The following is a 24,562-nucleotide window of genomic DNA, read 5'->3' on the forward strand; positions in this document are numbered from 1 at the left end:
CACTGAAAATCCTGTGTCAGTCATGTTACAGATAACAGTCAATATAGAGAAAGGTGGGGTCAAGACATTGCGTCATCTGTCCCTCATCACCATTCACTTTTGACTAGGTCCAAAATTTTGCCACGATCAATTAATATCTTGATAGCGGTCAGTTATTCTCTAAAACAAAAGCTCCAAATCGCCTGCATAGAGATACAAAAATGAAATCATGAAAATCTGTCTCCCTGCAGTATCCACTAGGGGGAGCTAACTGCATGCGGTTAATACATTGAACTCGAAATCAACAGTATGCAAGGAGCCCCCCACCCTCCAGCTGTGGCCCCAGGGAGCCCCCCACCCGTGGCCCCAGGGTGCCCCCACCCCCTCCACCTGTGGCCCCAGGGAGCCCCCACCCCCTCCACCTGTGGCCCCAGGGAGCCCCCAACCCCTCCACCTGTGGCCCCAGGGAGTTGGATTTTTATCATTAAATATGCGGGACAGAAAATAAGGAAAAAAAATGCCACAATTCACACATTTTATTACATGTTCCCTCATCTTTTGCAGAAAATAAATACAAGTGCACATTTTCTGTATATTTTACTCCCAGTGGTGCTTGAAAGTTTATCTGCTAAAAGGTTCACATACTTTTAACACTCACAGACGTTTGATAATGTATCATAAAACATGACGTTAGAAGACGGCATGGATCGCACACCCACGTCACTCATTGTTTTTTTGTTTTGCTTTATCCATAGTAGATCAATAAAACAAAACTGATCGGCATGTGTAAGCCCATTGCCACGTCACGATGAAACGCTCAGTGGGTCCCTAACCTGCCAGGCATAACGCTGTGAGGGGACCTCGGCGTCAGCAGGGAGAATGAGGGACCCAGGAGCCTCACTGTGCCCACACAGCAGAAAAAAAAAAAAAAAAAGTTTTATTTTTGGATCATTTGTTTGCATCGATTGTGTGAAGTCTCACTTGGTCTTCAAATTTATTATGCAGAAAATTCTGAAGAATTCACAAACTTTCAAGCACCACTGAAAAAATAATAATAAAAAAAAAAAAAAAAGTATCACGACGAAGAACCCCATCCCACCTCCCCCACCCCATTAACACGTTGCAGCAGCTCTACTGTTCAGCGCAGGGGGAGGGGAGATGGAGTCAAATTTGGGACAGTAAGGGGCAGAAAATTAAAAATAAAGGGGAAAAAAAAACAAAACAAAAAAAAACAAAACTATAACTCTTGCTTCACACCCTTGTGCTGCTCAGGGGACCTGCAGTACATCGATCCACACATACTACATTGCTCAGCAATGCTTTACAGGCCCCCGCCTATGGCAGTCTATTCCTCGCCCCTCACTACCTGCAGAACATAAGGTCAAAAGCAGCAGTACTAGGTACGCAAAACTGAAGAGTGAAGCTAAGCTCATGGCGACGGTGGCGGTACTCCTGGCACTTCATACCATTGCTCTGCACAGCGGAGGCAGCCACTACCTGACACACGAGGCTCCATCCCAACCCGTCCCCCACCACCCCATTAAGAATTAGGGTGTAGAATAAAACGCAGTGACGGTGGTATGATTGACTGGTAAGACTTCGGAATGGAAATCGTCAACATTGGAAGGGGTTGGGTAAAGGAGCTCGGCATTTATTAAATTAAATCACACATTTTCGACCTTCATCGTTTCCGACGTCTCGGCGCCATTGCAATTTCATACATCAGCCCTGATCAACAGTGGCTTCTAGAGACTGGCCATGATCCCCATCTACATATTCACTGGGTTAAAATAACAGACAAATCTAATAGGCATCTACCCCTAAAAATAAAAAGCAAGAACTAAGAACCCCCCCCAGCAAAAAAAAAAAAAAAAAAGATAAAAAAAAGTGATTAAAACTTTGAAGACTTCGGTGCAAAGCAACATGGCTACTACTCTAATCCTGGCCGAATCAGAGCTACAGCTCCCGATTACCTATCCATATAGAACTAAGTGGTCTTGCCATTTAGGATCCATGGAAAGCTGGATGAGCTATAATGGAGGGGGGAAGGTGAGGGGAAACGATTGACTTAATTACCGGTTTGCTTTTTAGGTTAAAGGGGTGGTCCAGTACTTCAATACCATAAATCATTAATATTAGATCGGTGGGGGTCCAACACCTCAGCAATATCCAAGGTCAAGAGCACCCCTTTAAGTGAAGATATTCTCTAGTATTGCTGCTTTAAGAGACCCTCCCCTAGTGCACATAAAGGCAGATTAGTTTTTTTTCATTTTGCTTGTGAGAATTTTGTTCACAAAAAAAATTTAGCAAAAAAACAAAAAACCTCCAAAGACGTCATTGATTGACGAACCTACGGGTAGATGAAAGAAAAAAAAAAAATGGCTTGTGTGGAAATCTTAAGGTTATCGCTTATACGGCACAGAGACACTGTACAATTCCAGTTTTGGCCCTTGGTATGGTTCCTAAAAAATATATATATTTATATAGACAAAAAGAAAAAAAAAAAAAAAAGACGGCAAATTAAAAAAAAAATAAAAATAAAAGGGTCAATCATCCATTCCTATATTCCTGAAGAGGTAAGACATGGACTCTCCGTTGTGGATCCGGCGGATGGCTTCGGACAGGATCATGCTGATGTCCACCGTCTTGATTTTGGGGCACTGCAGCTTTTGGATTTCGTGGGGGATCGTGTTTGTGACAACTACCTGAAATGGGGGAGAAGAGAAAGTGATAATATGGTTAGGAAGAGCGACCGTCCACATAGTGTTAAAAAAAACATGATGGCGTTGTCTTCCATTGCTCGATGGTCCAGTTCTGGTGCCCACATGCCCCATTATACGGGCTTCTAATTGCGGGCAGCGGTCTGCAGAGCTGTAATATAGGACTGCACATAGTCCGATCTGGTCGGCAAGAGTCGCATGAGTCTGTATAGGAACTGAATGCACCACGCGACAATTTTTTAATGATGACTCGGCACTACAGTGATGTCCTCTTACCTCGTCAATGGCCGACTCCTCTATTAACCTGGGAGCGTCTGAGGACAGGAGCCCATGAGTGGCCATAACAAATATTTTGTAAGCTCCTCGTTCTTTTAACGTTTCGGCTGCGGCTAGAAAACTGTCTACGTCGTCGATGATGTCGTCCTGTGGAAAGGATAAGAATGTGGTGTCAAACAATGGTCGTCCCAACGTGGAGGCTGCAGAAAGATGGAAGCCGCACGGCTAGAATACTCCTCCGATAGATGGAAATATGGCTGAGAGTTCAGAAAGAAAGGGTGCAGCAACGTTCAAGCACAGTGGGGGGGCGGGGGACTTGAGTACTCTCCTAGTCAGGGATCTTATCACCACTTGGGACAGGTCATGATGAAAATATTATATTATATATATACATACATACATACATACACACACATATACATACATATATATACACACACACACAGTCATGGCCGAAAGTGTGTTCACCCTTCTAATTGTTCAAGACAATTAAGTATTTCTCCTCTCAGCCTCGCAGATAATTACACGTTTTGTTGGACAGGTTTATTTGATTTTTGTGTATTGTAACGACACGGGAAAAAAAAAAAAAAAAAAAAAAAAAAAAAGGAAAATTGGACCTAATTTCACACAAAACACCAAAAATGGGCAGGAAAAAAATTGTTGGCATCTTTCCAAAAATGTGGGAAAAAAACTTCATTTCAAGCATGTGATGCTCGTTCACACTCACATGTGGCAAGTAACAGGTGTGGGTAATATGAAAATCACACCTGAAACCAGATAAAAAGGGTATAAGATGACTCAATCTGTGCCTTGTGTGTGTGCGCCACACTAAGCATGGAGAACAGAAAGAGGAGACGAGAACTGCCTGAGGACTTGAGAACCAAAATTGTTGAAAAATATCAACAATGTCAAGGTTACAAGTCCATCTCCAGAGATCTTGATGTTCCTTTGTACACAGGAGACATCATAATAGAGACGATTTACAAACCATGGCACTGTAGCTAATCTCCATGGACGTCAGAGAAAAATTGATTAAACGGTTGCAACGCAGGACAGTCCGGATTGTGGATAAGCTGCCCCAATCAAATTCCTAAGAAATTCAAGCTGTCCAGCAAGCACAGAGTGCATCAGTGTCAGTGCAAACTATCTGTCCACATTTGAATGAAATGAAATTAAAAACTATGACAGGAGGATCATGAGGGCTCCAGTGCTGACACAGACATAAAACAGCTAGACTGCAGTTTGCCAAAAATGTACGCAAGTAAGCCAAAATCTATCTACAGTAGGAAAGCTTGTTGTGGACAAAGGAGGCCAAAATAGAGCTTTTTGGTAAAGTACATCATTCTACTGTTTACTGTAAGAACAACAGAGAGGAAAGAGAAAATTCTAACGCTGTAGTGCTGCCGTAAGTCATAGGTGAACTCGTGTGAACTCCGGCGGAGTGGTACAGCGGCGGAGGGTTATCTCATTCATTGTATCGCTGAGCCCCTGAAGAGCGGTTGCATCAGCTGATGCGGCTGTTCTCCACGGGAGATTGACGTGGGACTCTCGATATTAGTGGACTACGGCGGAGAGGCGAGTATAGGTTGCTTTATTATTTTATGTTCATTACAGGAGACGAAGGCTTTGGGGAATTAGGTGTGTGCGGTGAGTATGTCATGTGTATGTACTGTATGTTATATGTTTCATGTTCTGTTTGTGTTTTTCTTTTTACATTCTCCACAATTGTCGGATGATGGGACTACTTTCCCCATCATCCCTAATGCTGCCACTGTAGCGGGCATAGCCGGAGGAGACAAGTAGTCCCATCGGACCATGCCCGCACAGGCCACACACAGCCCGCATGGGACCCCCCCCCCCCCCCGATCGGCCCGGCAGAGCCCGCACAGACCCCCCCCCCCCCCCCCCCGATCGGCCCGGCATAGCCCGCACAGACCCCCGCCCCCGATCGGCCCGGCATAGCCCGCACAGACCCCCGCCCCCGATCGGCCCGGCATAGCCCGCACAGACCCCCGCCCCCGATCGGCCCGGCATAGCCCGCACAGACCCCCGCCCCCGATCGGCCCGGCAGAGCCCGCACAGACCCCCCCCCCCCCCAAGAAGTCCCCAGAAATGGATGGAAACAAAGCGCGGGAGAGTTCTGAAGTGGCAGAAAGGAGTCTAGATTTAAATCCCATTGATCACCAGTGCAGAGATCTTGTAATTGCTGTTGGGAGATGGCGCCTTCACATAGGAGACCTGGGGCAGTTTGTTAAAGAAGAGGGCTCCAAAATTCCAGTTCCAGTGCAGTCAAATATTAAGCTGAGAATGCCAACAATTTAGTCTGGCCCATTTTTGGGGCTCTAGTGTGAAATCATGTCCAATTTGCCTTTATTTTTTGTGTTGTTCCAACACACGCAAAAAGAAATAAACATGTGTATAACAAAAGCATGTGTAATTGCAATAATATTCTGGGAGAAATACTTAATTTTCTGGAATAATTTCAGGGATGCTAATACTTTCGGCCATAACTGAATAGTCTCAAATATATAATTCAGAAACGTAAAAAATAAAATTCCTTTGTAGTTTACGAATGAAAGCTCTGATCTTTTAAGAGAGAGGGGGGGGGGGGGGGGGGGGGTTCAAGTAGGGCTACCCATTGCCTCACTATGTGGACACCTGTGTGAGACTCCCTACCGCTGAGCTAGGAAATACCACTGTGCGAGTGGACAAATAGATGACAGTGTGCAGCGTGTAAACACAGAGCAGATCTGTGCTGCTGGATTCAGGCTGTAGTGGTTTCCTGTGTATTATGGAGCAGCAGGAAGTACTGAAGGATGGAAGAAACAACTACAGATGTAAAACCTGTCAAAGCTTCTCCTCAGTGTCTGCTGTGGGCTCCGTGTAAGAGAGACTCATTATCTCTTTAGCAGTAAGCCATGTCTCTTCATAGTATATTACCTTTTACTAGCAGCTATTTCCTCTTCTAGAATATGACAGTTTAGAAGCAGATATGTCCTCTTCCTGCATATTAGCTCTATGGAAAAAGCTACACCCTTCTCTTACATCTGGGCTTCAAAATACACAGGAACATCTTATTACATGGCTTTCTGTTGAGCGCTCCTCTGTTAGAAAAAATCACTAATTCATGGAGATTGGAAAAAAACTTAGTGTACATAAAAATCCCCTTAAAAAAAACACAATTTTATTAATGATCATAAAACACACCTTCCCAGTGACGTTGAAAAAATGTCAAAAATTAGACCTAGTATAAGGTGCTGCATAGCCCTACATTAAGGCCTGACTGATACCTTCCTATCCGTGGAGGTTGGCACCCTAATAGTACGATATTGGCGCCCCCACTCAACGAGGACTATCCCTCGCTTCCCTAGTGATCCCTAATATCACAGAGGGGAAAACAATTTCAGGATAGAACAGTAATGAAAAAATCAGAATGCCCTAGGACTTATGCAGACCAAACAGATAATACAGCAATAAAAACATTTCATGATATCATGTGACCCACAAAGATAGAATGACCTCAAAAGAAGGCCAAATCAGCAGCTATTCTCACTTGGAGAGATAAACATCCTCAAATACAATCAACAAATGATAAAAAGGTCACTTATCATGTCTCATGGGGGACCCTCAACGCATTTCCCCGCCGTAGCGGTTCATCAGGAGGAATAGTCCTATCAGAGATATTGTTGCTGCTTCATGCCTGATACCACAATAATGATGGCCATCATTATTGTGGTATCAGGCATGAAGCAGCAACAATATCTCTGATAGGACTATTCCTCCTGATGAACCGCTACGGCGGGGAAACGCGTTGAGGGTCCCCCATGAGACATGATAAGTGACCTTTTTATCATTTGTTGATTGTATTTGAGGATGTTTATCTCTCCAAGTGAGAATAGCTGCTGATTTGGCCTTCTTTTGAGGTCATTCTATCTTTGTGGGTCACATGATATCATGAAATGTTTTTATTGCTGTATTATCTGTTTGGTCTGCATAAGTCCTAGGGCATTCTGATTTTTTCATTACTGTTCTATCCTGAAATTGTTTTCCCCTCTGTGATATTAGGGATCACTAGGGAAGCGAGGGATAGTCCTCGTTGAGTGGGGGCGCCAATATCGTACTATTAGGGTGCCAACCTCCACGGATAGGAAGGTATCAGTCAGGCCTTAATGTAGGGCTATGCAGCACCTTATACTAGGTCTAATTTTTGACATTTTTTCAACGTCACTGGGAAGGTGTGTTTTATGATCATTAATAAAATTGTGTTTAAGGGGATTTTTATGTACACTGAGCGCTCCTCTGTTACCCATGAGAGCCGCTAGCAGACATCTTTGCTGGTGGCATATCTCAAACAGGACAAAATGGAGCGCCAGTCTGAAAATCAGATATCCCGGAAAACCTGCACTGCAGTAATACAGGGAGAAATCATCTGATTTGCAAATGATATATATTTGAGAAAGTCTTATCATTGTGTTTTCTGTCAGTTCTTGTATTTTTCTCAGAAGCCATAGATCCACTTTATATCTGTTCCCATAATGAGAGGATATTACTGACAGTAGAGAGACCTCATTTGGACCATAACGACACAGGTTTGCACTTACTACGATAATGGCTATCCTTCCACCGACATCACCCACGACAGTAATAGGCGGCTTTTCTTTGGGAAACATCACTGCAATAAAGCAGAAATGTCAGAGGCAGTAATCCAGATCGAAGAAATCGCCTTCACCCCAAAACTCATGTCTCAATGTTTCATATAGGCAGAAATGAAAGGAAAGCCCCAAACTGCGGAGACATTAATCCTTATTTGGAATCAAATCTTTCCAATCTGTGATCGGGATTACAGTCTAATCCCTCAGCTTCCAGAGGGGAGAACAAGAGGTTTTCTTATCATAAATGTTGCTGCCCAATTCATGTATCACACTCCGTGGTGCGGGGCACGATGCTGATGGCAGATCCAGTTTGTGCTCTCCGTATATATTGTGCACGCCCTTTATTTGCAAAAATTAAATGGTCACAATCGTGTCATCAAGCATTGCACAAATTAATAGTATAAGTGAAAGTAAAACATTTCCTAATTTATCTTATCCGAGCAATTCTGCTTCTTTCTCCACTTCTCCTTTTACCTCCTGAACCCGTCATTTGCTCTTGTCATACCAAGATGGACTAAAGAGATTACAATACAGCTGCCTATTGAAGCATATAGAGAAAAAGCGCAGAAAGCTGGATGCACATCTACACTGCTCAGTACCACTGTATGTTGTCCTCCTTGCTGCTGTTATTTCTGAACACGTGCCACACGGACACAGGTGAGTAGGAATCATCGGATCACAAAGACTTTATAGCTATAAAATTTGGCACAGTCATTAAGAGTAGACCTGCACTGAAAGATCAGATTGCAGATGCCTATTAAAGTTTATAGAGAGGAGAATGGAAAAGAGAAAGCAGTGCTTGCTCTCAAGTTGGAACTGGATTCACAGCTACATTGCTCAGTACTGCTGTATAATGTGGTCCTTGTTGCTGCTACTTATGAACATGTGCCAGAGACCCAGGAGAGCATCAGTCATTGGATCACAGACTGTATAGCTATAAACAATTTGGCAAGAGAGTAATCATGCAAGTTTTAAAGGGTATCTCCGGAACCACTCACTTTCACATTCAGCAGCAACAGGTGTGGATATCATGCTGTTGACAAATACCTGCCAAGTCAAACGTACATGGTGTGCCAACCATGCACTGTCTTACGAGGCATTGAGATGTCATCAGTGCCAGTGAGTAGTACCGGATTAAGCTTCTTGACAAGACCTCCAGCCTACATATCCATTTACAGGGGCAGCATCGGTAGTCATCAAGTTCACTGCAGCCTGTGCTGTGTGGCTTAAAATATATTAGACCTTACATGGCCTGGACGCAGCGGCACTTGGTGCATGAAAGATTCATATTGCTTGTATTAACCGCTGGCTGATCGCTCCATTAATTTTTTATCGCTCATTTCTCCTGAGGAGTCTGGGAACGCAGCGTCTCCTTCCTTATTTATCATCTCTTTGTAATCTCTACAGATTAGAAACACAAAGAGCAGCTCCCACACTGCCGGACCAGATATTGCATAGCAGTCCATACATCTGATTGTGCTGCAACTAAGGGCCCTATTCTTGTATTTGGATATTAATGGAAGGTCATCTCGGGACCCTCTTATTAGGTCGCAGAGATCTGATAACAGAGAATATTACATTTTTGGTTTTACAGCAACCAGAGAGTCCCAAATTAAAAAAGGGACTTATCCTGCAAAACAATCCCATTAAAGCAGCAGCATAAAAGGACATTATGAAGAATTACTGACCAGTGAAGCTGTGAATCCAGCTCTGGGATATTACTACACACTTACTAAAAACAGCAGCATGAAGGAACTTATAAAGCAATAATGAGCAGTGAAACAGTGACTCCAGCTCTGGGGTTATATAAAACAATTACTAAAAAGCAGTAGTATGGCAACATTAAACAACAGTACTCAGCAGTGAAAATGCGTATCCAGCACAGGGGTGTCTCACTCTGCTTTGCTCTTTAACATCTCAATAAACTTCAATAGTTAGATTTTATAAGCTTGCCATAATGAATTAGTTGAGGGGGGGGGGGGGGGGGAGGAGAAAAAAAAAAATGATTTTTCTAATAAGATATATTCCAAATTTTCTTACATTTGATTGTATGCAAAATTTGTGACCAGGCCAAGCATACACAAAAAAAAAAAACAAGTGTCAGGCAGTTGTCACCTATTATCGCCCAATTAAAATGAACCATCAGTTTGCCTATCACTCTATGAAGAGGGAAGGGAACTAAGGAAAATCAAAGGTGGTCAATTCCTGCATCAGAGTCTGGAGGTTCACAGCGATGCCAGCAGATGGTATTTACTATCATGAGGGAACGGCACAAGATGGCACTTAACAAAGACATGGGCCGAGAATTTAATATAAGGATTGAAATAAATCTGTCGCACTTCATAAAGCTATTCAGGACTTCTGGCGGTTTTCTGCCACTGACTTATCTAGGTCAGCCCTCATGAATAAACCTGTGCGGCGGTTAATAGTGCATGATACCAGGCTGGAACATCTCTACACGGCGGTGAGAGCGGAAGTGGCGGAGTCAGACGTGGGTCCCTATACACTACAGTGACGGCTCAGAATCCTCATCGCTACCCTCATTAACCGCTTAACGATAAGGATAAAACTGGCACTTATACGCAGCAATTATTTTCATTTTTTTTTTCTTCTTAGCATTTCTTCCCCTTTATTTCTCATTTTTGAACGTGCGATCATCTGATCGCTCACATAGCACACTGGAATATTTCTGTATAAGGTCTCCTGCCTCACTGTGTAGTGAAGGTGTGAACCCAGATGTGTGGTGAGATGAAACCCCTACTAGAAAGCAGCAAGCAGGACATTATACAGCAGTAGAGAAGCTGTGAATCCAGCTCGGGGAGGGGGGGGGGATGTAACACCTCCTAGAAAGCAGCAAGCAGGACCTTATACAGCAGTAGAGAAACTTTGAATCCAGATCTGGGGTGAAACGTAACACCTACCAGAAAGCAGCAGCAGGATCTTATACAGCTGTAGAGAAGCTGTGAATCCAGATCTGGCGTGAGATGAAACAACTACTACAAAAGCAGCACCTTATGCAGCATAAATGAAGCTATAAATTCAGTTCTAGGGTCAGATAAGACACTAACTAGAATTCTGGGACAATTTATTTTTCTGCTCCTTCCCTTCACCTCTGCATAGATCTCAATAGGCAGATGTCATCTGTTTCATCAGTGAACTGGTAGATTATCAGTTTTTCAGAATGAATGAGGAGTACAGGAGAAATGGATCATAAGTGGAGAAAAAAGCAGATCCATGTTACATCGGAGATGTTGTAGTACCAGATACCACCTGGGTGTACGGATGTTGCTGGGCACCATATAGCAGGAGCGTATAATAAACACATGCATAAAATGCGGTACAATCCACTGCAATTACCCACTCACAAGCTTCTGTATTTTTCAGTTTCCTGGAGGTACAACCTTACAGGTTTGTTTTATATACTTTTAATGATCATCTGATAATCCAGAAAATCTGATAATCCAGTGACATCAAGAGTAGCTCTACTTACAAGGTATCTCCAATGACGGGTGAATGGCGGCGATATTCTTGACCACCGGAGGTGAATGTCTTCCGTCTACCATGTCTGATTCTGCGTCCTGAGCTTCTCCATGGATGACAGCAATTCCTAGCCGCAACCGTTCAGCAAAGGACTGAGCCCTGCAGGGGGAGCGCAAACACACAAATGATTACATACGGCTAATAAATGATGCTCTGCAGGACAGCACTAAGGTAAAAAACTGACATCAGCTACAAATAAGCAGCGATGTGTAGTCGGCACACAAGGATATTCAATCCTCCATGCAGCTCCCAGCGAATGACGACGACGCGCCTAACACTCCTAATAGGATTCCATTGTCTGCTCTGCTGCGTCTCCACATAGTGGCATGAAATGTTACTACAAGATGAGCGTGATTCCGTTCTTCTGCCTTAGTCTAGAGGCGAAACGTCAGGGGAGGAGGGTGGTGTTCTCACCTTTTTGCAGATGACGGCGATTTGGCTACAATAACTGCATTTCTGTAGTCAGGAATCTGCATAGATAAAACAGAAGGAAAAACAAATCTACATATATACATGTATCGCCTGGAAGACCGGCAGCAACATTATATGTAGTCTGTCTATAGGGGCAAAGGCCTATCCACAGCGCAGACAAAGGCCTATCCACAACGGAGACAAACGCCACAGGACGACTGAACGACTACCATATACACCGAAAACTACATGTCAAGGTTACACTAGTCACATCCGCCATCATTGCAGATATATTCTTATACATAGGGGGCAGTATTATAGTAGTTATATTCTTATACATAGGGGGCAGTATTATAGTAGTTATATTCTTATACATAGGGGGCAGTATTATAGTAGTTATATTCTTGTACATAGGGGGCAGTATTATAGTAGTTATATTCTTGTACATAGGGGGCAGTATAATAGTAGTTATATTCTTGTATATAGGGGCAGTATTATAGTAGTTATATTCTTGTACATAGGGGGCAGTATTATAGTAGTTATATTCTTGTACATAGGGGGCAGTATTATAGTAGTTATATTCTTGTACATAGGGGGCAGTATTATAGTAGTTATATTCTTGTACATAGGGGGCAGTATTATAGTAGTTATATTCTTGTACATAGGGGGCAGTATTATAGTAGTTATATTCTTGTACATAGGGGGCAGTATTATAGTAGTTATATTCTTGTACATAGGGGGCAGTATTATAGTAGTTATATTCTTGTACATAGGGGGCAGTATTATAGTAGTTATATTCTTGTACATAGGGGGCAGTATTATAGTAGTTATATTCTTGTACATAGTGGGCAGTATTATAGTAGTTATATTCTTGTACATAGTGGGCAGTATTATAGTAGTTATATTCTTGTACATAGGGGGCAGTATTATAGTAGTTATATTCTTGTACATAGGGGGCAGTATTATAGTAGTTATATTCTTGTATATAGGAGCAGTATTATAGTAGTTATATTCTTGTATATAGGGGCAGTATTATAGTATATTCTTGTACATAGGGGGCAGTATTATAGTAGTTATATTCTTGTACATAGGGAGCAGTATCATAGTAGTTATATTCTTGTATATAGGGGGCAGTATTATAGTAGATATATTCTTGTACATAGGGGGCAGTATTATAGTAGTTATATTCTTGTACATAGGGGGCAGTATTATAGTAGTTATATTCTTGTACATAGGGGGCAGTATTATAGTAGTTATATTCTTGTACATAGGGGGCAGTATTATAGTAGTTATATTCTTGTACATAGGGGGCAGTATTATAGTAGTTATATTCTTGTACATAGGGGGCAGTATTATAGTAGTTATATTCTTGTACATAGGGGGCAGTATTATAGTAGTTATATTCTTGTACATAGGGGGCAGTATTATAGTAGTTATATTCTTGTACATAGGGGGCAGTATTATAGTAGTTATATTCTTGTACATAGGGGGCAGTATTATAGTAGTTATATTCTTGTACATAGGAGCAGTATTATAGTAGTTATATTCTTGTACATAGGGGCAGTATTATAGTAGTTATATTCTTGTATATAGGGGCAGTATTATAGTAGTTATATTCTTGTACATAGGGGGCAGTATTATAGTATATTCTTGTACATAGGAGCAGTATTATAGTAGTTATATTCTTGTACATAGGGAGCAGTATTATAGTAGTTATATTCTTGTATATAGGGGCAGTATTATAGTATATTCTTGTACATAGAGGGCAGTATCATAGTAGTTATATTCTTGTACATAGGGAGCAGTATCATAGTAGTTATATTCTTGTACATAGGGGGCAGTATTATAGTAGTTATATTCTTGTACATAGGGGGCAGTATTATAGTAGTTATATTCTTGTACATAGGGGCAGTATTATAGTAGTTATATTCTTGTACATAGGAGCAGTATTATAGTAGTTATATTCTTGTATATAGGGGCAGTATTATAGTAGTTATATTCTTGTACATAGGGGCAGTATTATAGTAGTTATATTCTTGTACATAGGGGGCAGTATTATAGTAGTTATATTCTTGTACATAGGGGGCAGTATTATAGTAGTTATATTCTTGTACATAGGGGGCAGTATTATAGTAGTTATATTCTTGTACATAGGGGGCAGTATTATAGTAGATATATTCTTGTACATCGGAGGCAGTATTATAGTAGATATATTCTTGTACATAGGGGGCAGTATTATAGTAGATATATTCTTGTACATAGGAGCAGTATTATAGTAGTTATATTCTTGTACATAGGAGCAGTATTATAGTAGATATATTCTTGTACATAGGAGCAGTATTATAGTAGATATATTCTTGTACATAGGAGCAGTATTATAGTAGTTATATTCTTGTACATAGGAGCAGTATTATAGTAGTTATATTCTTGTATATAGGGGCAGTATTATAGTAGTTATATTCTTGTATATAGGGGCAGTATTATAGTATATTCTTGTACATAGGGGGCAGTATTATAGTAGTTATATTCTTGTACATAGGGGGCAGTATTATAATAGTTATATTCTTGTACATAGGGGGCAGTATTATAGTAGTTATATTCTTGTACATAGGGGGCAGTATTATAGTAGTTATATTCTTGTACATAGGAGCAGTATTATAGTAGTTATATTCTTGTACATAGGAGCAGTATTATAGTAGTTATATTCTTGTACATAGGAGCAGTATTATAGGAGGTATATTCTTGTACATAGGAGCAGTATTATAGTAGTTATATTCTTGTACATAGGGGGCAGTATTATAGTAGTTATATTCTTGTACATAGGGGGCAGTATTATAGTAGTTATATTCTTGTACATAGGAGCAGTATTATAGTAGGTATATTCTTGTACATAGGAGCAGTATTATAGTAGGTATATTCTTGTACATAGGAGCAGTATTATAGTAGTTATATTCTTGTACATAGGGGGCAGTATTATAGTAGGTATATTCTTGTACATAGGAGCAGTATTATAGTAGTTATATTCTTGTACATAGGAGCAGTATTATAGTAGTTATATTCTTGTATATAGGGGCAGTATTATAGTAGTTATATTCTTGATAAAGCCACGGTGGGCGAAACGTACGTTGGAGGGAGCCTGGATATATTGAGCCACACATTACGGGTATATATGATTTGGATTAATATATTAAATATCTTCTATGCACTTTATGAGCAGCTGATTTTTCAGCCCATATATATTATGCACTTTATTATTATCCTTTTCATTTTTGTATGATTATCTATTTATAGTGGTCACTGTGTCTTTTTATATGTATTTTTTATATGTATTTTGCTGTAATTATGGTATGTTACTATGTCTGGTTCTGTATACTCATTTGTAATTATGTAATAAATTTGAGTCTTAATGTTTTGGACTCCGTTTGGTGTATTCATTTTTTGAGTAGGTTATTGTAGTTATATTCTTGTACATATGGGGCAGTATTATAGTAGTTATATTCTTGTACATAGGAGCGGTATTATAGTAGTTATATTCTTGTACATAGGAGCAGTATTATAGTAGTTATATTCTTGTACATAGGAGCAGTATTATAGTAGTTATATTCTTGTACATAGGAGCAGTATTATAGCAGTTATATTCTTGTACATAGCAGCAGTATTATAGCAGTTATATTCTTGTACATAGGGGCAGTATTATAGTAGTTATATGCTTGTACATAGGGGCAGTATTATAGTAGTTATATTCTTGTACATAGGAGCAGTATTATAGTAGTTATATTCTTGTACATAGGGGCAGTATTATAGTAGTTATATTCTTGTACATAGGAGCAGTATTATAGTAGTTACATTCTTGTACATAGGAGCAGTATTATAGTAGTAATATGCTTGCACATAGGGAGCAGTATTATAGTAGTTATATTATTCTTGTACATAGGGGCAGTATTATAGTAGGTATATGCTTGTACATAGGAGTAGTATTATAGTAGGAGCAGTATTATAGTAGCTATATTCTTTTTCATAGGGGGCAGTATTATAGTAGTTATAATCTTGTATTTAGGGGCAGTAGTACATTGGCTATATCCTGGCTGAGATGAAGCAATCATGAAGTAGTCAGAGTGCGCAAACTTCCTTTCAAAGAACTAAAATGTGCTTAAAATAGCTGTCACTTTTCTTTCTCCCTCTTTCGCAGGTTATGTACAGAACATTACTCAGGAGGCTCGAGCTTTTCCCAGGTAATGTAAGTGACCCTGTGCACCTCTCATCTGACACAAAATGATAATTTAGGGAAAAATAAAATAGGGATTTTTGTGTACTCACCATATAATCCTTTTCTCCAAGCCAATCACTGGGGGACACAGACAGTGGGTGTTATGCTGCTGGCCACTAGGAGGACACTAAAGTAAACCAGAAAAAAAGTTAGCTCCTCCCCTGCAGTATACACCTTCTCGCTGGCTGAGATTTCTCCAGTTCGGTGAAAAAAGCAGTAGGAGCATAAACAGTCAATAATAACCATAACTAAGTCAAAGCCTAAGAATGCTACAGTGAGCCAATAGGCTAAATAGGGTGGGTGCTGTGTCCTCCAATGATTGGCTCAGAGAAAAGGATTTTACGGTGAGTACACAAAAATCCCTATTTCTCCTATGCCTCATTGGGGGACACAGACAGTGGGACATTCTAAAGCAGTCCGTGGGTGGGGAGCATACATCTGCTAATACCCCATGTACCACTGAGTCAACAGTGAGGTACTGCCGATTGCAGGCTGCATCCGCAGAGGCCTGAGAATGAATTAGGCGATGTTTGTAAAGGTATGCAGGCTGGATCAAGTAGCAGCCTTGCAGACAGGCCTGAGAATGAAATTGGTAATATTTTGTAAAAAGTACGCAGACTGGACAAAGTCGCAGCCTTGCAGACCTGTTCTGCCGAGGCCTGGTGCCGAATGGCCGAAGAGGCGTCCACTGACCAGGCAGAGTGCACCTTTATCCCCAGTGGGACAGGCGCGTTCCTGATACAGTAGAACTACTGAATCGCCAGGGGAATCCACCTGGCTAGCGTTGGTTTGACACGTCCAGACCCTTCCTATGCCCCTCTGAAAGCATGAACAGGGCTTCTGACTTGTGGAAGGGAGCCGTCCGCGAGATGTACCGTCTCGGCCCCCTAACCACATCCAGGGTGTTGAGGGCCTTCTCAATGCGGTGGACTGGCGCCGGACAAAAGGAAAGGCAAAACAATTTCCTCGTTGAGATGGAAAGAGGAGACGAAATTGGGCAGGAAGGACGGGAACATCCTGAGAACTACCTTTTCCTGATGAAAAATTCAGGTACAGAGAACAGCAGGATAGAGCTGACAATTCCAAAACTCGTCTGATTGACATAATTGCCATTAGAAAAAAAACGACCTTCCAAGAGAGGACGGACAGTGACACTCCCTGCGGCGGTTCGAAAGGAGCCTTTTGTAAGGCCCCGAGAACCAGGTTAAGGTCCCATGATTCCAATGGCCTTCTATAAGGAGTCGCCACATTGGAAACTCTCTGAATGAACGTCTTGACCTGAAGTTTGGTGACAATTTTGCATCGGAAAAGCACTGACAAGGGTGAAATTTGGCCCTTAAGCGAGCTAAGCACGAGGCCTGATTTTAAACCAGATTGAAGGCATTCCAATATGACCGGAATGGAAAAACACCAGAGGTGATTGAACATGATCCTTGCACCACGAAAAGAAGGTTGTCCAGGTGCGGTGATAGATGCACATGGACACAGGCTTCCTTCCTAGCACTAATCATGGTGGAAATCATGTCGTGAGAGAAACCAGCCTGTGCTAAAATCCAGGATTCAACGGCCACGCCGTCAAAGACAGGGCCCCGGAGTTCTGGTGGTAAATCGGACCCTGCGAGTGTAGATCCATGCAATCTGGAAGTCGCCAGGGGACGTCGGCGACTAGTTGTATTAGTTCTGCATACCATGGTCGGCGCGGCCAATCTGGCGCGACAAGGATCACTGGTACTCCCTCCACTCTGATCTTCTTAATGACCCTCGGAAGCAAGGAAAGAGGAGGGAAGAAGTACGGGAGCCGGAACCGATGCCATGGCAGAACTAGGGCGTCCACTCCGATGGCGCATGGATCACGCGATCGGGAATTGAACCGAGGAACCTTGCTGTTTAGTCTTGAAGTCATGAGATCCACATCCGGAGTCCCCCAACGATGCCAAATCTGTTGAAAGACTTCCGGATGAAGAGACCACTTCCCCGAGGCAATGCCTTAGCGACTGAGAAAATCTGCTGGCCAATTTTCTACGCTCGGCCCAACGGAGGATGTGACTCGCTTCGTGCACGGCCATCCTGCTCCGGGTACCTCCCTGGCGGTTGATATACGCTACAGCCGTGGCGTTGTCGGATTGGATCCTGATGAGACCTGCGAGGAGACGGTGGAAACTCCGTAGAGCTAATCTGATCGCTTGCATCTCCAAAATGTTGATGGGGAGGCTGACTCTTGGGTTGACCCTGTGCTGTGTGGCGACGAAAGACCGCTCCCCAGCCGAGGAGACTTGCATCGGTGGTTACTACCAACCATCTTACTGGGAGAAAAGACCTCCCTTGATTCAGGGAGGACCTCAGTGTCCACCACCTGAGGGATTGCCTGATTCGCAGGGACAGAGGGATCCAACGGTCCAGGGAGAAGGGGTACTTGTCCTAAGCTAACAGCAACGTGTGTTGTAAGGGACAGAAGGTAGAACTGTGCAAATGGAACTGCTTCCATCGCTGACACAAACTTTCCTAGAACTCTCATGCCGAAACGAATGGAGTGAGAAAACAGTCGTGCTGCCTTTTGTAAGGCTTGGGTCTATCCTGGAGGGAGACTGACCAACCCGCGGGAAGTGTCCAGATCAACCCTAAAAGGGAAATCTGCTGAGCCGGTTTTGGGAAAGACTTTTCAAAGTTTATCTTTCACTCCAGGCGAGAAAGTGTATTTACTGTTATCCATGGATTCCTCGCAGGCTGGAAGTTACGGACCTTTGATGAGCAGGTCGTCCGGATATGGTAACACCACCACTCCTCGAGAGTGGAGAATGGCCATGACAGCCGCCATGATCTTGGTAAAGACCCTGGGGGCGGTGGCGAGTCCGAAGGGCAAGACAACGAACTGGCAGTGTTCCTTGTAAATTGCCAAACGCAGGAACTGCTGGAGGGATGGGCATATCGGAATGTGAGGGTAAGCGTCCTTGATGTCGATGGATGCTAGGAACTCTCCTTTTTCCATGGAAGCGACAACTGATCGGAGAAATTCCATTCGGAATCGCCGTACCCTGACAAACTGATTTAACAGTTTGAGATCCAGAATGGGTCACATCGTCCCGTCCTTTTTTGGAAACACAAAAAGGTTTGCATATAATCCTCTGAACCTTTCGTGATGAGGGACCGGAATGATGACTGACCCTTAACAGCCCGAAGGAAGGCTCGTCTTTTTTGGGGGGAGAGGAAAGGAAAAACCGAGTTGGAGGGGGAGAAGAAAATTGTATCTTGTATTCGGAGGACAACAGCTCCTTTGACCCACTTGTCATTGGGTAGATCTATGAGATCTGGTTCCCCTAGATCCAGAAGCCCTAGGCCTGGGTTTCCAAGAGCGGTTAGGTCTGCATGAGACCTTGGAGCCTCCGTCTCCACGCGGGGACCGACCTGATCCTGAAGAGAAGGTAGAGGAGTACCAACCGGAATTGTTGCGAGTTGATCGAAAACTCGTCGGCTGTTGATTGCGAAACCGTCGAACAGCCCCTATTGTTGAGGAAGGAATTTACTTTTTCCCCGGTAGTATCAGAAATGAGTTGGCCCAGTTTCTCTCCAAAACAACGACCCGTTTGAAAGGGGAGAGAAGACAACGATCTTTTAGGTGTGGCATCCGCCCACCAGCCGCAGAGCCATAGGGCTCTGCTAATGAAGATCGCATTAGAGGCAATTTGAGCCGCGCAATTGGCGGCATCAAAAGAAGCGTCTACTATAAAGTCAGCTGCGTGAATTATCTACCTGGCGTCAGTGGTTGCCTCCGGAAAAAGATTGGTGCCCTGGAAGAAAGTAATCAAGATTTCAGCCCCAGCGGCCATTGCCTTAGTGACCCAAAATGTCGCAAAAGATGGAAAAAACGCTGCTCCTGAAGCTTCAAAAACTGAACGGGCAAGGTAGTCAATTTGACAATCAGAGGGGTTTCTGACTGAGGAACCCTCAGAAACAGATAGGAGCGTTTTAGAAGCAAGACGCGATACAGGAGGATCCACCGGAGGGGACTGTAACCAATCCTACAATAGGTCTGGATGAAAAGAGTATTTAGCCTGAGTAGACTTTTGCCCTGTGAATCGCTCATGTGGCCGATCCCTATGTTTCAGGACGGCTGGTAAATAACATGCGCACCCGCTAGGTTTTCTTAAATGAGCTAGGGTGTGCTGGAGCAGGAATATTTTTGTCATCCAACCTCAGAATCCTGCTGACTGATTCTATAAGAGAATCAAGCGACTCTTGATCAGTTGGGGGATTCTGAGGGGCCGACGTGTCATTCTAATTCAGATCCGTGCTCGCTGTGAACCTCAGGAGAGGGCGAGCGAGAGACAGGAGTCGCCGATGCTGAGGCGCTGACCGTCCCTTGGACGAGTATGGGCCCCTGCTGGGGGATGGTTCCCGGCCGACGCCAGGCCAGAGCCCTCCTCGGGAGGCAAGGACGCTGTCTGCCTGGGTCAGAGACTCCACCGACCGTGACAGGGACGCAGCCCACTCAGGGTTACTAAACACAGGAGACCCGTCAGCAGCGGCGGCGAGGGACATTGTAGCGCAGGTCTGGGCGCAGTGCGGGTCGCAGTCCGTGCATAACGGATTAGTCTGTGCACTGGGTAAGGCAGGCTTGCAGGTGGTACACACGGTAAAAAACGCAGTGTGCTTTTTAACAGCCCGTTTAGCCTCCTTAGATTGAGGCATAGTGCTCCTGAAAGTGTTAACGGCAGAGTAGCTGCAGGGAATGTGCCGTGAAGGGGTTAAGCTTTAATCTGAGGGCAGATGCAGCTTACCCGATCCTGTGCTGGGTCCCCCCGGGAGGAAAAAACAATGGCCTTGTGGTGTCACCCGGTATCCGGCTGTCCAGAGCAGGCATAGCGTTCATGAAATGGTTAACGGCAGCTGAAGACATGGCCCCCCGAGAATAGAATTGTGTGTCTCGTAAGTAATGAGAGGCGCCAAGAGGAGGGGGCAGCGACGTTAGCGCGGGCGGCGCTAATTAAATTGCGGCCTAGTAGGCTGGAAAAGCCGGGGACTAAATTTTTGGCCTACCCGCGGTACGCGCCGGGGGCGGAGAGAGGGCGGCGCCATTCAAATTGCGGCCTAGCAGGCCGGAAAAGCTGGGGAATAAATTTTTGGCCTTCCCGAGCGCTGCGATGGAGCGCCGATGCACCGCCACTGACGTTAAGTCAGCGCTTCTCCCGGGGGGGGGGGCAGGACCCGACCCCATACCTCCACTCCTGTGCTCAGGCAGGTCGTCGCTGTCCGGGGTCTTCTTGTCTCATCCTCCGGACGATGTAGCAGAGCTGGAGGAGGTCTTAAGGGCCATGCTCAATCGATCCACCCTGTGGTAGGGGGATGGAGAGCTCTGGGGCTGATTCAGGGCATCCGAAAAAGCGCTGCTCAAGTCCATCTCCATGCACTCCTGTGCTACGTCCTGTTGGCTTGCCCTCGTATCTGTGGAGTACCGACCGTAAAGGAACCATCGTCAGAGGAATCAGCCCCACTCGTCGCAGGAAAGTGTACGGGGAGGTATACTCCGCGTACTTGCCTGTTGTTGGTTCGGGGGAGAGCGGGCCACAGAAAGGAACTGTCGCCCCCTTCACTCCGCTAATTAAAAATTTACAGAAAATTCAAAAATAAAATAAAAATGGTGGGGTCTGAAGCCAGACCCAAGTGCCTCCTACAGACACTAAGCAAAGAACTGGAGGAATCTCAGCCAGCGAGAGGGTGTATACTGCAGGGGAGGAGCTAACCTTTTTTTCTGGTTTACTTAGTGTCCTCCTAGTGGCCAGCAGCATAACACTCACGGTCTCTGTGTCCCCCAATGAGGCATAGGAGAAACAAACATTTACACAATTCCATGAATAAAATATTTCAGCGTTTCCAGCAGTTTTGACAATAATATATTGCACTTGTCTGTATAATTTTAATTGTCTTGGCCACGTAATGATGCAAAGAATAAGAACACGACTGGGCTGGGCGGCCGTTTAGATTGAGCTCATTTTGTTGTACTGAATGCATAAATGTAATGTTCATCAGTGACCAGGACGTTCTCTGCCCTGCTGTTGTGGGGGGCAACCAGGACGGACTCTTACTCTTCCCCTTTGCTCCCTCCACACCTCCGGCCGGATCTCTGGTTTGCAGTAAATGAGATGCTCGCTCATTGTTCAGCCAGAAATGTGATCGGCCCCCGGCGTGCCAACCATGACATTTAAAATGCACGGCATCCTATATCTGTGCTGTAATTACGCAGCCGAGATCTTGTGTCATCTCTGGGAAGGAGGCTCGTAATCATCAACAGTAAGCGGTATAACGTATATGCAGAGCCAGATACAAGGCCACCATCAGCCTGCAGGCAAGAGTATAGCAAGGCTGCACTACTGTGGGGCAGTGTGGATCAAGCAACGGCTTCTTATTCTCTGCTACATTCAGACGGGGCTTCACAGAACCCATTCTAAAGATCAGTGGGGGTCCCAGCGGTCAGACCCCAACAATTACGAAGTTATTATCCAAACAATTACAGATTTGTTAAAATGCACTATTTAGTGACCACCCACTGTTTTGAAGGTGGACGATAAGTTCTTCGTTAACAGTGATATCTTTTACTTTGAGCCGGCGAACCCACGGCCCCCGGATGAGCAAACGACACACCATTGCTGCGATGTATTATTACAACATATGACAGGGGTCGGCTTTCGGTACCTTCCTGACCCCTTCCCTGGGGTCCAGCAGGAAGGGGTAACAATTATCCGGTGGCATCTGACAAGTTCATATCAACATACATTGCATTTCATTACACATTATTTTTAGCGCCAGGGCAGCGACTTCACGTCTGCCACTCGCTCACCTCTTCTTGGATGTACTGCAGGAGGAACGGAGACGCTCGAAGATTGTCCACGGGAATATTGAAAAAGCCCTGAATTTCCTTCTGATGCAGGTCCATGGTGATGAAGTGAGTTAACCCTTCGTGAGAGAATAGAGAAATGGTGACAACAGTGGACACCTGGAGATCAGACACAATCCCTCACCAGTCATCAGCTGGGATTTGATTTCCACCCAGCGACTGATTAAACCAGATCTTAAGTTACATAAAGACGAGGAGCCAAGTTTATACAGGGGATAAAGCGAGCAAATAAACAGACACTAATGGACTTTGTCTGTGGAGAATGATGGGAGGATTCCCACGGGTCTACGTGCGGGGTGCTGCAGGAATATCTCCGAAAGTAAAGCTCAACTTTGCCCAAACTCCAGGATAAACTACAATGAACCCAAGCATTGTGCTTCCCTTTAGGAGCTGTATGTGGGGGTACTCGCGCTGTTTTAGCTGCCTGTGACATGGAGTGACTGACGCTGCACGGTCCTGTTCCTCTGTTAATCCTACAGGAAATGCAGATGAGCCGTCTGCATGAAGTGCCCCCTTTCTTTTGTATTTCCCCCCGCTTACCGGCTTTGCACATCATGGAGGCCAGGAGCTTGGAGACGATGGATCCTCTCTTCCTCATCTTGCACTGCTTGCTGTAAGGGAAGTAGGGGATGACGCCGCTGATGGTCTTAGCGCATGAAGTCCGGCAGGCATACACCATGATTAAAAGCTCCATGATTGTCGTGTTCACATCCCTGTAGACGAGATAGCACAATGAATGCAGGTGGCCTGCTCATATTCAGCAGATAATACTGCGGGTGATGTCTGCACTAAAATCATGGTGATAGGGACACAGAATCCAGAGGGGACTTGTGTGCAGGGACCGTTAGGACGTGTCTGTACGGATTCAGGCAAGTTTGCATCCAGATTTTTTTCCTATGCAATAGGTGACTTGTTCTGCTAAAGAAAAGGAGCACAGGGGAACCTTCATTCAGGGCCTTTTTGGATGCACTATGAAGTCTTTTCTTGCTCGGGATGTACCCCGGCCCCCTCCTTGATCACACAATGCCATCTGCTTTGCCCGCTGCTAGATTGGCGCGGGCACATTCCTATATAAGGCTGTATCTGTGCAGTAAAGATGGATTATTACACAACATCTTTATGGGGTGAGCTCATTTCTGATATTCTCCGCAATCCTCTTGGCCAAGGTTCTTGTGAAAATATTAACTCCTAGTGCCCCAGATGAAAGTGGGGTAAGCACTGTCAGCGATCACTTACTTGGAAACTGTCTGTATGATAAAAACGTCTTTTCCTCGTACCGACTCTTGAATCTGAACCCGGGTTTCTGTGCATAGAAGGAAAATAATAAAGATTAGCTATGAATCCGCACGAGACAAAAAGTAAACATGCAAGTAAATATGTGTACATGTATAACCTCCAGCCCCTCACACCTCCCCGGCATACAACCTCCATCCTCTCGCATCCTCCCCCACCCCACCCCGGTGTATAACCCTCGGCCTCTCGCATCCTCCCCCCACCCCACCCCGATGTATAACCCTCGGCCCCTCGCACCCTCTCCCTCCAGCTAGTGCATAACCCTCGGCCCCTCGCACCCTCTCCCTCCAGCTAGTGCATAACCCTCGGCCCCTCGCACCCTCTCCCTCCAGCTAGTGCATAACCCTCGGCCCCTCGCACCCTCTCCCTCCAGCTAGTGCATAACCCTCGGCCCCTCGCACCCTCTCCCTCCAGCTAGTGCATAACCCTCGGCCCCTCGCACCCTCTCCCTCCAGCTAGTGCATAACCCTCGGCCCCTCGCACCCTCTCCCTCCAGCTAGTGCATAACCCTTGGCCCCTCGCACCCTCTCCAGCT

General features: G+C 44.4%; 1 protein-coding gene across 2 annotated transcripts in view; it reads right to left on the bottom strand.

The window, feature by feature from the left end:
- Positions 1-500: 500 nt before the first annotated feature.
- PRPSAP2 (phosphoribosyl pyrophosphate synthetase associated protein 2) overlaps positions 501-24,562 on the bottom strand; it is a 65,550-nt gene continuing 41,488 nt past the window's right edge. For both annotated transcript variants that reach the window (XM_073558474.1, XM_073558475.1), the window contains exons 4-11: positions 23,971-24,037; positions 23,275-23,447; positions 22,678-22,793; positions 11,582-11,637; positions 11,118-11,266; positions 7,577-7,647; positions 2,976-3,122; positions 501-2,684 (exon numbers count right to left, since the gene is read on the bottom strand). In XM_073558474.1, coding sequence (XP_073414575.1) covers positions 2,526-2,684; positions 2,976-3,122; positions 7,577-7,647; positions 11,118-11,266; positions 11,582-11,637; positions 22,678-22,793; positions 23,275-23,447; positions 23,971-24,037 — 938 coding nt within the window. In that variant the 3' untranslated portion in view covers positions 501-2,525. The remainder of the gene's footprint in view (positions 2,685-2,975; positions 3,123-7,576; positions 7,648-11,117; positions 11,267-11,581; positions 11,638-22,677; positions 22,794-23,274; positions 23,448-23,970; positions 24,038-24,562) is intronic.

Source organism: Dendrobates tinctorius, unplaced genomic scaffold, assembly GCF_039654945.1.
Source record: "Dendrobates tinctorius isolate UK_male_01 unplaced genomic scaffold, ASM3965494v1 ptg000257l, whole genome shotgun sequence".
Classification (NCBI taxonomy): domain Eukaryota; kingdom Metazoa; phylum Chordata; class Amphibia; order Anura; family Dendrobatidae; genus Dendrobates; species Dendrobates tinctorius.